This window comes from Haliaeetus albicilla, chromosome 20 (genome assembly GCF_947461875.1).
Source record: "Haliaeetus albicilla chromosome 20, bHalAlb1.1, whole genome shotgun sequence".
Lineage (NCBI taxonomy): Eukaryota > Metazoa > Chordata > Aves > Accipitriformes > Accipitridae > Haliaeetus > Haliaeetus albicilla.
In genome coordinates, this window is record NC_091502.1 from 23923569 (window position 1) to 23937375 (window position 13807).

Below are 13807 nucleotides of genomic sequence, written 5' to 3' on the forward strand. Positions count from 1 at the left end.
CTGCAAATACCAGGGCACACCTGCAGCTACGTAAGAGCCAGTCGCTTAGCCTTTACTCTCCGAGCTGAGGATGTGCCCTATAAGTGCCTTTATAGGGCTGAAAGCAGAGGTAGAAGGAACCGACTCATTTAACTCGTTAAGCACATTACCTGTTTGGGATGTGCAAGCCTTCAAGCTGATGCATCCTGGGAGATTGTGGGTATGTGATAGATGATATCGGGTATGTGCTGTGTGATCTAAATCAAGGGAAAAGGGGAAAATGCTCCAGTCCTAGGCAAAACAGGAGAGAGAAAAGGCACTGCTTGCCAAGAGGAAAACACTGTGTGTGTCCATGCTAACTGGCTTCCCGCACCTCCTTTTGCATTACCACTGCAGTGCTAAAAGGAGGTTTTGTCTGGACATGAGTGTTTTACGCTTCACCTGCCACCAATTAAAAATAAGCATGAAAATGGGAACCGTCTAATTGTGCTACCTTCTCACATTTCTCCCTTTGTAAGGCATGACCTCCCTGCAGCTGTAAAGAGGTGAGCTGTCACCCCCAAAGCGAGTTCTTGGAAGGTCCCTGCCTCGCTGCTGGCCAGAGGTGCAGCAGCTCTTGCAAATGCAGAAAACACAGATGGTCCAGGTTACTTCTGACAGAGGCTAATGGGGTGACTAAGGAGGTGCCAAAAGTCTAATGTACACATGCAGACATCTTAAACCAATTCCAGCACACCATTCCAGACTGTTCTGGCCCAAAAGGAGCCTTGCTTCTCAGGATCCAAAGTCCCAAATGGAAGTCCTCGCTCTTGGTGAAGTTCTCCCCCGTAGTGTGAGTTTTGGACAGCTGTAAAAATGTAACCACATAAATTATGCGTATTGTACTTTGTCATTTTGATTTAAAAAGAAAAATGTGTGCACAGAGGTCTAGGCACCATCACACTCTTTCGTGCTCTTTTTTCGTGCTATTTTAACCCATTTTGCACAGGCAGAGATTACTGGCATATTCACCCATTTGCATATTTGCAAATATTACATATTTGCCCAGCAGAGAGCTGGAGGACTATTTGTGAGGGTGCTGTGAGCTTGATGTCCAGGAATAGAGCTTAAGGAGCTGAGTGTCTGCTGCTGCTTGGGGCTGTTAAACTGAGTATCCATGGGTTTTTGAGGCTTTCTTCGGAGCACATAAGTAGGGCTTGCATGGAGTATAGGTTTTGTGCTGACTCTCAGCATGGTGCTGAGTGTCATTCAATTGGGATAAAACATGTGACTCACAGGACATTGACTCAGCACTTAAATGAAATAGAAACCATGTCCATCACATGAACAAGCTCTCTGCCCCCATCCTGGCTTTTGCCCTCCTTCTTTCCCTAATCCGCAGACCTGCTTCTTTTCACGCTCACACCTGTATTACACCAAACTCACCCCTTAGACTCCAGTGCAGCACATCTAGATTTGTGCCATTATTTCTAGGAGGGGAATCAGGATCAATTTCAGGAGCAGTTCATTTTTTTAAATTTAAATAGAGCAATATAAATAAATTCCTTACAGTTGCTAATACCACCAAGTCAGAGGTGCCAAATTCAGATCCATCTTCCTTAAATTTTGGAGCATTTGAGATCTGAGTCTACCCTTATGGTTCAGACTGGTTTACATATAGGACTATTGATGTCATGGTAGAAAGAATTTGCGGTGTTACACAACACACCTTTAGCGATAACAACGTTTTCTCTGCTCAAGGGAGAGACTAAGTCATGTCCCTTGTGTTCTGTCTCAGCAGATGGGGTAAAGATATCTATCGTCTGTGATGCTTTCAGTTTAAGACTCACATATCGTTTTAGGAGATGTGCAGATGACTGTGCAGAAAGCAGAATCAAAACGCATACCGTCTCAGTGCAAACAGGACAGCTACAAACATGGAGCAAAGCATTTGGTACTAAGAGCACTTTAAGTCTGACTTTTGCAAGGAGATGCAGTTCAGCTCCAAGCTGTGCGCTGCTAGCTGCTTGGAGAAGCTTTAACTGGTCTCTGCCAAACTCCTGCAATGCAGTCCTGAATTCATCCCTTTCTTCTTGTTTTTTTTTTCCTTTCTCCTTTTCCATTTCACAAGTGGCTGACTGATCGCCAAGATCTTGGAGGGAAAGGGCTCCATCCTCCACACGTGGATAATCCCGTGACTGACAGGCTGACACTGTGAAGGGCCAAATGCTTTCTTCTACCTTCCTACCTCCTCCTCTGCCCAGTGGGCAAGAAGAGTGTCATGCAATGGTGTCTCCAAACCCAAGGGCTGGAGAGACTTGCAATGAGCTCACCCACTTAGTCACCATACACTAAATATTAAACTTGGGCAAAAATCACCTTTTCAGCCAGCCCTTCCTCACGCTAAGTCACTGCCAGCATATTGTCAAAGTACCAGCACTGTGTATGAATCTGAAAAAAAGAGAATGGAAGAGGAGATGAATTTCTTTTTCTGTATAGTAGGAATATATATATTCCTTTTCTGCATTGGACTGCAGAGCTAGTCCAATGGCTGCTCCTGGGTCTCTCATGGGTTGCAGTTCAAGATTACTTTTTCTTTTCTTTTCTTTTCTTTTCTTTTCTTTTCTTTTCTTTTCTTTTTTCTTTTCCTTTTCTTTTTCTTTTCTTTTCTTTTCTTTTCTTTTCTTTTCTTTTCTTTTCTTTTCTTTTCTTTTCTCTTCTCTTCTCTTCTCTTCCCTTTCCTTTCCTTTCCTTTCCTTTTCCTTTCTTTCCTTTTCTTTCCTTTTCTTTTCTTTCCTTTTCTTATTGTTTTTTTGTTATTAGATGGGGTCTGTTGTCTTATTCCCCAGCTCAGAGTAATCCTGAAGAGGAGGATCAAGAGCTCCTCAACCATCTGCTCCCTCCGAGGTCTGATCAACTGTATCCCTGTCTAACAGATTGCTCTCACCTATTCTTAAAAGCGTTGGGCAATGGGGTTTCCAGTGCTCCATCTGTTCCTCTGCTTGGAGCAACCATGGGCCTGGAAAATGTTCTCCAGCTTCTGACCTGAATCTTACTTGTTTCCATTCCAGCTGATTACTTTTTGTAACATCCTCAGTAGACATGACAAACAATTAATTATCATCCTCTTCACACCAACCGTTGTCAGGGTGGCATCTTCCCACTTCCTTGTTTCCCCTCTTCTATATCAACTTTCTCTCTTAGATCATGTTTTCTAAGCTTGTTATCCTTAATGTATCATTTACATTACTTTATCATTCTGAGGAATGGTGCCCTTCACTGGACACTGTGCTCCATCAGCTCCATCAAAGGCTAACCACTGGGTATTGCTGGAGAACAAGTCCTCTCTGCTCACCCACCATTCACTTTGCAACCCCAAGTGATGTTTTCTTGATATGATCTTATATATCATATAAATCATTCTTAAATGATACGTGGGCAGGACTTGAAAAAAGTCAAACATTTATCACTGATTGCTTGTGCTGGAATTTTTCTACTGTTTCTCCCTAACTATTTAAATATCCCTTCCCTGAAGGTCCATCTCATCAGAAGGTCCAACAGCTCTCCAGAGATAAGCCAGTAGACCTTCCTGTTGCTCTCTGCAGCCTCATTGCAAAGGTGCCTTGCCAACCTTCTGCTCGTGGCTCAGTCTGTGACCCAAGGGCACCCTTTTTGCAATGCCACAAATGAGAGGCAGGATGGTGTTTTTGCTCTGTCGACTCAAGTGTCTGCTTCTCCTTCTTATTGAAAAATAACCCCTCAGCTTGTTAAGTGCTGTGGGACCTGCATGTATATAGCTTATTTCATTTGGGTCCTGGTACACAGGTGTCCACATCACAGAAACCTTCCCAGATGGTGTTTATGTTGACTCCCTCATTGGTAAAGCCAAGGACACAGTAGGGGTGCAAACTGGACTGGTTTTTTACACTTTTAAATCAGTCCTTCCAGATGGTCCTAGGAACAGTAAAAGGTAGACATGGGGGTCTCAGCTGTGCTCAGGGCTCTACACCATGTTCACAGAGGACAGTTCTCTACCTGATATGGCCAATCTGGCAGGTCCTTGCTGCTACCTTAACATTAGCTTTTAAAATAAGATTTAAAAAAAAAATCTGAAGAGCTCAGGACACAACCAGACGAAACAGTTGGTGGCCTTCCGAAACTCCTAGTTCTGCTAGACAGGATGCATGGGCCAATGCTTTTCCATAAGTCACAGCACAGTGGATGGGAAATAAAGTTACTCTTGTAAACAAGAGGCATAGTGCAGGTAAAAAGTGTTGGAAGAATGTTGTTAAAATACAGGCTAATACTTATTTAGTCATTTTCTGTTCTTTGCTTGATTTTCTTCAGCTAAAAGCTGTGATTTTCTTCTCATGAAGCCAAAAAAGTCAAGACAGTCTGACAGAGTGACAGTGCATTTTTCTCTGGGAAAAATCTGGGTGAAGACTTCAAGACTTGGTCTCTGCTTTATAGGATGATTCCTGTATCCCACTCCTCTGTTGATGCTGTTGACTTCAATCCATCCTCCCTTTCAGGTATGACAGCTTTGGCCGCCTGACCAACGTCACCTTCCCTACTGGCCAAGTGAGCAGCTTCCGCAGCGATACCGACAGCTCCGTGCATGTCCAGGTGGAAACCTCCAGCAAGGATGATGTTACGATAACAACCAATTTGTCGGCATCGGGAGCCTTCTACACCCTGCTCCAAGGTGAGTTGGGCCACTATCCCTCTCCCGGCCAAGCTGCATGCAATGGATTATCCATCAGGAAACAGGCATCGTCTTGATAATCCCAGCACCAAAAATCACCTGCATCCTCAGTGCCCCAGATCTCCCCACATGCTGGTACAGATGCACACTCACACCTACTTAGCCACATTCCCTAGCACCGTGGTTGCTCTGCAGCTGTTTTCTGCTTCATTTTCAGCCGGTCCCCTTGCCGTGCAGTCCTCATGCAGTACAGTCCTCCATCATCATTACCATTATTGTTATAACAAAAAGGGTTGCATAAATCTAGCCGCACTTCCAGCCGACCCCTTTGCTTCAGTCTCTTAATGGCTTCCAACTTAACAGTTACTTTCCTCCTGGAACAGACTTCCAGCTGGTTGCTGGAGATCTATCTCATTCTTTGTTCACTGGCTGTTCAAATATTCACAAGGAAGCATCCAGAAAAATCACCATCCCTGTCCTCCAAAAGGTCTGCGTTTGAGCTAAAGGGCTGGTGTGGAGAGGCACAAAGGAGAAAGGAGAGGGGGGCAGCCAGGGTAGGACTGGTGGGACCAGTTTGTCACTGTTGGAAATGAGCACAGTTCTGCCAGTGATGGTAAGGTGGAGAAGTGAAGGATTGATGAGGTGGAGGAAAAGGAGATGAAGTGGGAAAGAAAAGAGGAATAAATAGCAGGGAAGCACTGTGCTGACCTACTGGGAGGGACAGACGTTGTAGTGCACAAACCATGCCAGCCTGGATCTCCAAGTTCTGAAGGCTGAAGCCTCCTTAGGGTCAGAGTGAGCCATCACTCCTGTTCCCTGGGGCTTGGAGAAAGGGAAGGGACTTTCAGACTCTGCTTTCTTCACTCCCCAGCTCTCATTCACTGTTAGTCTGTGCCTGATGGCAATGGGGTGTCAAACATAATTTCCCCTTGTGAGGAACAAAGTGCTCCAAGTGAGACCAACGTGTTCCAGCATCACATTTGTTCCCACTTCCCTGGGACACACATTTCCCTCCCCCTCCCTGTAATAACAGCAAGCTTTCCTAAAAGAAAATGCCTGCTATGCCTGTACACTGCTTTTCCTGCCTTTGGAGAGGCATGTTAATGTTAAGGTACTATTGCTGTAGGGGAACACAATGACTTTCTTATTCTTTACTTCAGCCTGCAAAGCGGATCCAACCCACCCTGCCCCATCCCATCCACTCACATTAAGACGTCTGGCAACTGCACAGACACGAGGTTGGCTTCACCTCAAGAGCCTAATTAAGCAGTAGAGCCCGCTGTTGGGGGCCCTTTAGTGAGATAATTGACTGTGATGTGATTTATACACCCAGAGCTGAAGGCACAGTTACATAATGGTGCCACGGTCAATTATCTCATTGTACTGCCCTCCAGCACAGGGCTGCTCTTGCCATTAGGACATGCAGTATTACAAACAGCTTAACCATCTTCAGAAGTATAAAATTACAAAACTGTTTGGATCTGAAGAAACGCACTTCTCTTAAAATGAAGATCTGGATAACGTTGCAGCAGAGGTGGCCTGCGACCTGCTGAGGTGGCTTTCCCACAGGCATTAGGGACCGTGAATTCCCAAACTGAGGTAGCTGTTTGTTCATGGCAGCGCTGTAGAAAATTAAACAAGGGCCACTGGAGTTGCCCAGGGATGTATTGAGCACAGCTGAAACCTAAGTTGCCTTCCAAGTGCCTCTCCAGCAGATAGAGCTGGAGCTGTTCTCAAGGTCTGTGAGTGTTTTGCCCACTCCATTGTTCTTCAGGGAAAATACATATTGCAGATTCCCTTTGCCTGAGAGGTGCTCGTGCATCTTCCTTCTGGACTCACAGCTCTCGCCAGCTTTCACAAATCCTTGGTGAACCTTTCAGAAAACCTGGATCACACTGTGAACAGGTGAGATCTGAGAAGGCATTTTCAGAAGGTTACGGATTCTTGTAGGATGGATTTAGGAGCCACTACAGCTAACAGGCACCTCAGCACCTCTGTGGGATTTTCTCCTCTGGACTAATGACAAAGTGAGCATTTGTTCAAGGCCAAAAAAAAGGCAGTAGTGCCCTAGAACCAAAGCAGCATAAAATACAGCATCCAATGGCCCCTGGGTTTCATGTAGCCCTTAAGAAATGCCTTCCAAAACCAGGGAAGAGTATTCTCTTGGGAAAATGTTGAAAGTGGAGGATTTACATTCCCCACACTGTACCACGCTGCTGGTGACAATCCACCGTAACCCCTCTGTGGTGCTTATGTGACATGGAGGGAACATCACGTCCAGTGAATTTCACAAAGACCTTCAAGCTTTCCCCTGCTTCCTGGTAAAGGATGAAGGAGGGAGGAATACATTAGCTGTGCAGAGATATTTCAGATTTGATTTAAAGCACATCTCCTACCACTTTCTCACCCAACCAAGCATCTGAGAACAAAAGTGTGACAGCCAGCTGACTGTCCCCCTTGTCTCCATTTGCAGAATCAAGCGTGGAATGGGTTTGATCCTGCTGGAGCCTATGTCAAAAGACCATCAACTTAAGTACTCAGTGGTACAGCTAAAATACTTGGATCTACACCGTAGATCACTGCTGTATGTTTATAGTGGCAAAATCCAGTGCCACAGCAGTTTCACGCCGTCACTACTGTCTACAGTAAGTTGAGTTGTGGTCTTGCTGAGATCAGGGTGGCAAGACTCCAGCTGGCTACAACAGGAGCAGGATCAGACTCACAATAAGAAAGACCAACCGGTGTCAAGTTTCCTTTCCTAATTATACCAAACTGTGCTCTTTGCTGACCTATTTCATCCAGACGAGAGATGATAATTTCGCTGTGATCTTGTTTCCTGCTGAGCTATGGCAGAGCAACTGGTGAACAAAACCCAACTTGCCTCAGAACGGAAAAACAATTGACATCATGAATTTGTAATGGGTGTTTTTATTCACAATTAGGTATTTATGGCAGACTGGGAGACAGAAAAGGTGCTATTTTCCAGCTTTTGAGGAGCTTCAGATAAGGCAATCTTTGTATAATATGCTTTTAAAGCCATTCTGCACTGAGCAAGTCTCATGATTTCTTACCCTTCATGAGCTCCTCTCTGCAGAGAGAAATGCCAGCTGGAGATTCAAAGGATGGGCTTTCAGCCTGCCTGATTCCTGAAGGAGGTGGAAGAGATATTGTTCTTCTTTTCCACTCCTGAACTCCCAAATCCTGGCCTCAAAATCTGCTGATCTTTCAAGAGCTAGTGGAGGCCAGATGTACAGAGATGTGTGGGAGCTTAGTGCCTCTGCTTTCTCTCCAAACATGAAGACTTCGGTTGCCTCCTGAAAGCTTTCCCAAGTGAAAGGGTTTGGCTGTTGTTTGGGGAACTGGTTAGCATTAACTCGCTGTGCAATTTCCTGTCACTTGTGAGACGGTGAATAAGCTGAGGAAGGTAGGTGGCCCCACTTTTTCATATATTGTGGTGAAATTGGGATCTTTAGGATATAAAAGCATGGAAAGTTTTCAGCCTGCCTGTGATTTAAAACAAATATCTCACCACCCAGTGTTTTAGCCTAGAGGAAGAGATTTGAACCTGCGTCCTTTGCTGGGGTATTACACGGCTCTTCCACTGGTGCCTTTTTAACCTGTGTAAGACTTTTCTGCAAGAGTTTGAGGTGCAGAACCTCATCAGAATGAAAAAGAGATTGTCCATCTTTACCTTCACTGAGGAAACCAATGTTTTGCTCACTGTGAGTGGGATGGGTAAGCGACAGAGCGCATTTGCTTACAACTATCAGAAATGCTGATGAAGCCTGGGCGAGGGAGAAAATGAAAAGCTGGAGCTGTATTATTGGGCAGCCATTTGAAAAGATCTCTTTTCTCTCTTCAGACCAAGTCCGAAACAGCTACTACATCGGCGCTGATGGCTCCCTCAGACTGATGCTCGCTAATGGCATGGAGGTGGCCCTGCAAACCGAGCCGCATCTGCTGGCTGGCACCGTCAACCCCACGGTGGGGAAGAGGAACGTCACCCTGCCCATCGACAACGGCCTCAATCTCGTGGAGTGGAGGCAGAGGAAGGAGCAAGCGAGAGGGCAAGTCACCGTCTTTGGACGTCGGCTGAGGGTAAGTGAGAAGCGTGAGCAGTTTGGGACTCCATTTCTCCTCTCATCAGTCCCCAGGCTCATGACAGAAAGGGACAGGGCTGGTTTGTATCGTCTGCAATAGGGATGAGGCTGCAGGACAGAGAACTAGCTGCTCATCCTCAGTGACACAACCTTTATGACTCGTATATATCCTTATGTGTCCTTATGTGCTGATGTTCTCTTAGCTGTCACAGGTAGTATTGCTGATTTGCCTACAAGTCCTCTGTATCACGGGGAACACATGACCTCCCATCAGACATCACAGATTTAACTGTCATGTCAGGCTGTTTAAGCAAGCAAGGGATGATTATAACTATAAAATACTGCACCAATTAATGTAGGTATTTTTACCTGTGCTGCTGGCAGTAATAGACCTGAGCACCAAAAGCTTTCTAAGCATATGAGGACAGACTGAGAGAGTTGAGGTTGTCCAGCCTGGAGAAGAGAAGGCTCCGGGAAAACCTTATAGCAGCTTTCCAGTACCTAAAGGAGGCCTACAGGAAAGATGGGGAGGGACTCTTTAACAGGGAGTGTAGTGATAGGACAAGTGGTAACGGTTTTAAACTGAAAGAGTGTAGACTTAGATTAGATATTAGGAAAAAATTCTTCACTGTGAGGGTGGTGAGGCACTGGCACAGGTTGCCCAGAGAGGCTGTGGCTGCCCCATCCCTGGCAGTGTTCAAGGCCAGGTTGGATGGGGCTTTGAGCAACCTGGTCTAGTGGAAGGTGTCCCTGCCCATGGCAGGGGGGTTGGAACTAGATGATCTTTAAGGTCCCTTCTAACCCAAACCATTCTGTGATACTGTGATTATCATTCACTGGGCAGCCTCAGAAAAATCTCTAGATTCTTGAAACTTGCTAATCTGTCAAACCTGTTGAAGAGCTGGGCTTGCAGGGCACTGCATCACAATTGCCATCATTCCCCAAAGAGAAGTGTTACAAACAGCTCCAGCCTTATGGTACTGTCTCCTCCAGGAGCACCCAGTCCTTTCTGTGCTCGAGACTGATGTGTTTTGAAAACGTTGTTCCGCACAATGCACTGCAGACTTGTCAGGGCTGTTTAAAGATCTTGCCCAATAAGCCTGTAATTCTTCTGCTAACTGCTGGCAAGGCTGGTAACTTGTAATAGCAAGTCCTGTGCAATCACCCTGTACCTTGCTAGTCTGAAAGTCATGGGCTGATGAGCGGTTCCTGGGAAGCTGCTCAGCACCTGGCAAATTCAGACCCTCTGAGAAAAATGCTTAGTGCTGTGTAATGCCACCACAGCAAAAGGTCTGCAGCTATTTATTCGCACTTAAGCTTTGCAATAAATATTAATGCTCTGGTTTCAGGATATGTGTTTCCCAGTCCTTGCTTTTCACCTCTCCCTATTCCCTGCTGCCTGACCCCTGCCACCTTGGTGTGATTTCTCCCGTCTCTCCTCGCTCACACTTGCCAAGTACTGCTCTTCACCCTCCCCAGCCCAGCCTCTGCTCTTTTCCCCTTGCATCAATAGCCTCATATTTTGTTATCAGGAGAAAAACTGCAAACTAGTGAAAGCTGAAGTTGCTCCTTCAGTGGGAACTGCTGTATGTCTACAGATCAGTTGGCATCACCCTTCGTGCTTGGTTTGTCTGGGGTTTTTGTTGTGGTTTTTTTATTTATTTATTTTAATAACCAACGAAATTATCAGACAGGTCTTTTTCTGAAAGGAGAGAGCCTTCTGAAATCTGCAGCTGTGTCACAGCTATTTGGTGTTCAAAGCAGTTTCCACTCATTTAGCCGCAGCTCAGCTGCCCATGTCAGTTTTATCTTCCAAGATTTTGACAGTAGCTTCAAACGCACAATGTGTCTTTGTTTTATATTGTACTGCAGTTGGAAAAACACTTCCAAAATGAGTTTTCAGGCTGGTTACTTGTGTCCCTATAAATCTGCCAGCATTTATTCACATTTTGAGCCTATCGAGGCCCTTCTAGTAAAGCAGAAGAGCATCTTACATGGTTGAAGGACTCAGTTATGGCTCTGTTCAGGGGTTCGAAGTAGCTGAGGGAGTACAAGACATTTTAAGCTGCCTGTCTGTACCTGCATGGCAGCATTTGCACCCCAAAGACATAAACCTGCAAGGTGCTAATTGCCTCCCTGGGGATTGCCCGGCATTTAACATATTCTGTGTGTCATGTTCTCCTCTTCCCTCTTACCAGTAATTGCTGCTTTCCCTGGCAAGGGAGGAACTTAGGCAAGTTCAACACGTTTTTGTTCATTTTGGGAAATGTTATCATTTTCTGCCATATATGAGTAAATCACTACTTTCCCTCTCCCCTCACCCCACTTCCTCACATGAGACAGCAGCAAAGACATGGTGCTACATGGGGAAAAAGCATGCCCAGAGAGGCTGCAGCATCACTCCATGAAGCCTTTGAGATGATGAGAACAGGATCTGGCCACTATAAAAGAGGGAGTTCCCCTGAAACCAGCATTCTTTCTGCTGCCATTGCATGGATCCACATTTCATGAGCTGTGGCTCTTCCTCCCATGGTTGCAGGGTGTTCTTGGGGACTGACAACCTGTTGCCATGAGCTTGACCAGATCCCAGCACGATGAGGCCAGTTTCACAGCTGCCTCCTTGACCTTCCCTAGGAAATAACACAATGCATATGTTTCTTTATTGCAGGGATAAGGCACAGGGCAGGGATATCTGCATGGATGAGGGGAGAGGGGCCAGCCCTGATGCCTTTTCCCCAGTCCCATCAGTGCTGACCTGGCTCTGCGCTTGGCCAGGCAGCTGTAAAGCAGCACAAATATGTTAAAGCAGCCCCTGTCCCTTTTCCTATCCCACACACCCCATGAAAAGTTGTGATGTTCTGATCCACCCACCCAGCAGTGAGATATCTCCACAAATAGGCTGGCTAGGAATTCAACCCATCACTGGCCAACAGCAACACAGAGTCCATCTGCAGTGACAGCATTAGGCAAACTCTGCTCCAAGGAACAGAGCTCCTTCTTTTTTTTTTTATTTTTAACAAACTTGAGTTTTTCAATAAAGAAGAATGTAAAATAATCTCTGACAGTGGAGCAAATAGGACAGCCAAAACAGACAGAGCTGCTGGCTCAGGTCTTTTATTTATTTAACCATGGAAACTCCTGTTGTAAGTCACTTTGCAGCAGGTTAATGGTGGCATCTCGGACCTTGTGTCCGAGACACTCCCCACAACCAACATGACCGGAGAGGTCTCTTGGGTTCTGCTGCTAACCATTCCTGGTGTGTTGACTAACGAGGACAATTCAGCATCGTCTCCACAATTTCTGCAAGGTATCGAGGTCTGGATATGGCCACCCCAATGGTTTTAGCAATTCTCTAGGGAAATTGCTTTGTAGGCAGCCATTTGTCACATGGATGTTGTTGGCTCCTGGAGTTCTCATTGCAGAACTATTGTTTGCCCTCCTCTGCTGAAGGTTACCAGAGTGTTTTCATGAGAAATCTACCCTTTTTGTGCTCTTGTGCTCCCAGGGAGATCTATGCATGTTGTTTAATTACAATTTAAGCTAAAGGAACTCCATAGGAAGCATTGGAGAAATCAGGGATGGTGGTGTGTTTATGCTCTTGCTTTTCCAGAGCAAGCTAAGGAATTGAATAAAGTACTGTGGAACATGAATTTGGAGTTAAATTTAGTCTCTCACACATTATAGAGGGGACATCGAATACATTGTGAACTGTGGATTTAAATTTACCCTGTCTCGATCCTGTGCTGATCACAAGCCTTGTCAAACGCTCTGAGGGGCAAAAGCTTTTTGCAGGAGCTTTTCAGACCCTGTTCCAGGATAAGGACTCCAGGATGTAGGATGGCACCTTATTTAGCTGCTCACTATAAAACACAGTTATTGGACTGAAGCCTGCAGCCCTGTCAGTGCTTCTGCAGAAAATTCACTTCTATTCAAGGCATGCCCTTGAACATGGATGAAAAAGATTGAGGCCCCATTTAGAGGCTATCTGGCAGGGTAGGGTTCACTTCACCCATCACCTTCAGGGGCAGCTGTTGGCACTGCAGCACTTCTCGGAGAGAAGAGAGATTACACCAAGAGAGCAGCAGAAAACAAATCATAAAAAAAAAAAAAAAAGTCATGAAAAGGGAGACTAGTTCCAACTAGTCCCACAGAAATTGCTTGCCAGAGCATGGGGAGGGTGGAATGACTTAGGGCACCAGTAATGGGATACAGAGATTTGGACTGAGTTTAAGAGCTATCCAGGGACCTGTTACTTGGTCCTTCCAGCACAGTGAATAGTGCTGCTGCTGGCGTACAGATTAGGGAGGCCACTTTCAGCCTGGATTACTGTCCCAGCCCTGGCAGAGCTCTTTCCAGCTCTCTTGGCAGAGACCAGTAGCAGAAGAAGCTGCAGCTGCCAGGCTGGAGCTGCTCTGTGAATAAATGGAAGGCAGAGAAGCTATTCCTTCCTGCTTTGCTTTGCTTTTTTTTTTTCTTTTTGCAAGCAATTGCCACTTCTGTTTCTCTATTTATAGAAGCAAGCACCTATGAGATATCAAATTGCTCTGTTAGTTACATGTGTGCATCTGTACTTAGAGTTTTGATAGCTTTTTAATTATTTCCCAGCTTGCCTGTTACAGTGGGCTGTTGGCTGATTCCCTCTTTCTCCCACAGCCCATTTACATTCTATTTTACACACATTTAATTGGAGCATTATCTACCTTTCCATGACATTTCTTTCCTCGAGTCATACCTGCCTTTTAGCGTTGTTATTCATAAGTTGAAAATCATTTTTGCACTTGCCTCCTCTAACATCATTTTCACACTTAACGTCATGGCACTGTTTATTCCTTCTGTCTTGGCTGGCCGCACGCACCCTCAGATCGCTTCCCCATTTTCTCAGCTGTGCTTTTGCATCTTCCAACCCCAGCTCCTGAGATGCTTTCTTTTGAATTCTGATTTTGCAGTGTCCCCATTCTCCAGGTTTCAGCGTAGACATCTGCCCACGCAGCACAACAGCACTGCAGTGGTCCTGCCCTTCCCTCTCCCGTCCCTCCAGGGCTGA

General features: G+C 45.7%; 1 protein-coding gene across 7 annotated transcripts in view; it reads left to right on the plus strand.

Annotated features, from left to right (window-relative positions):
- TENM4 (teneurin transmembrane protein 4) overlaps positions 1–13807 on the plus strand; it is a 600927-nt gene that overhangs the window by 560311 nt on the left and 26809 nt on the right. For all 7 annotated transcript variants that reach the window (XM_069808531.1, XM_069808534.1, XM_069808532.1 and 4 more), the window contains 2 exons: positions 4491–4663; positions 8526–8761. In XM_069808531.1, the coding sequence (XP_069664632.1) occupies positions 4491–4663; positions 8526–8761 (409 nt within the window). The remainder of the gene's footprint in view (positions 1–4490; positions 4664–8525; positions 8762–13807) is intronic.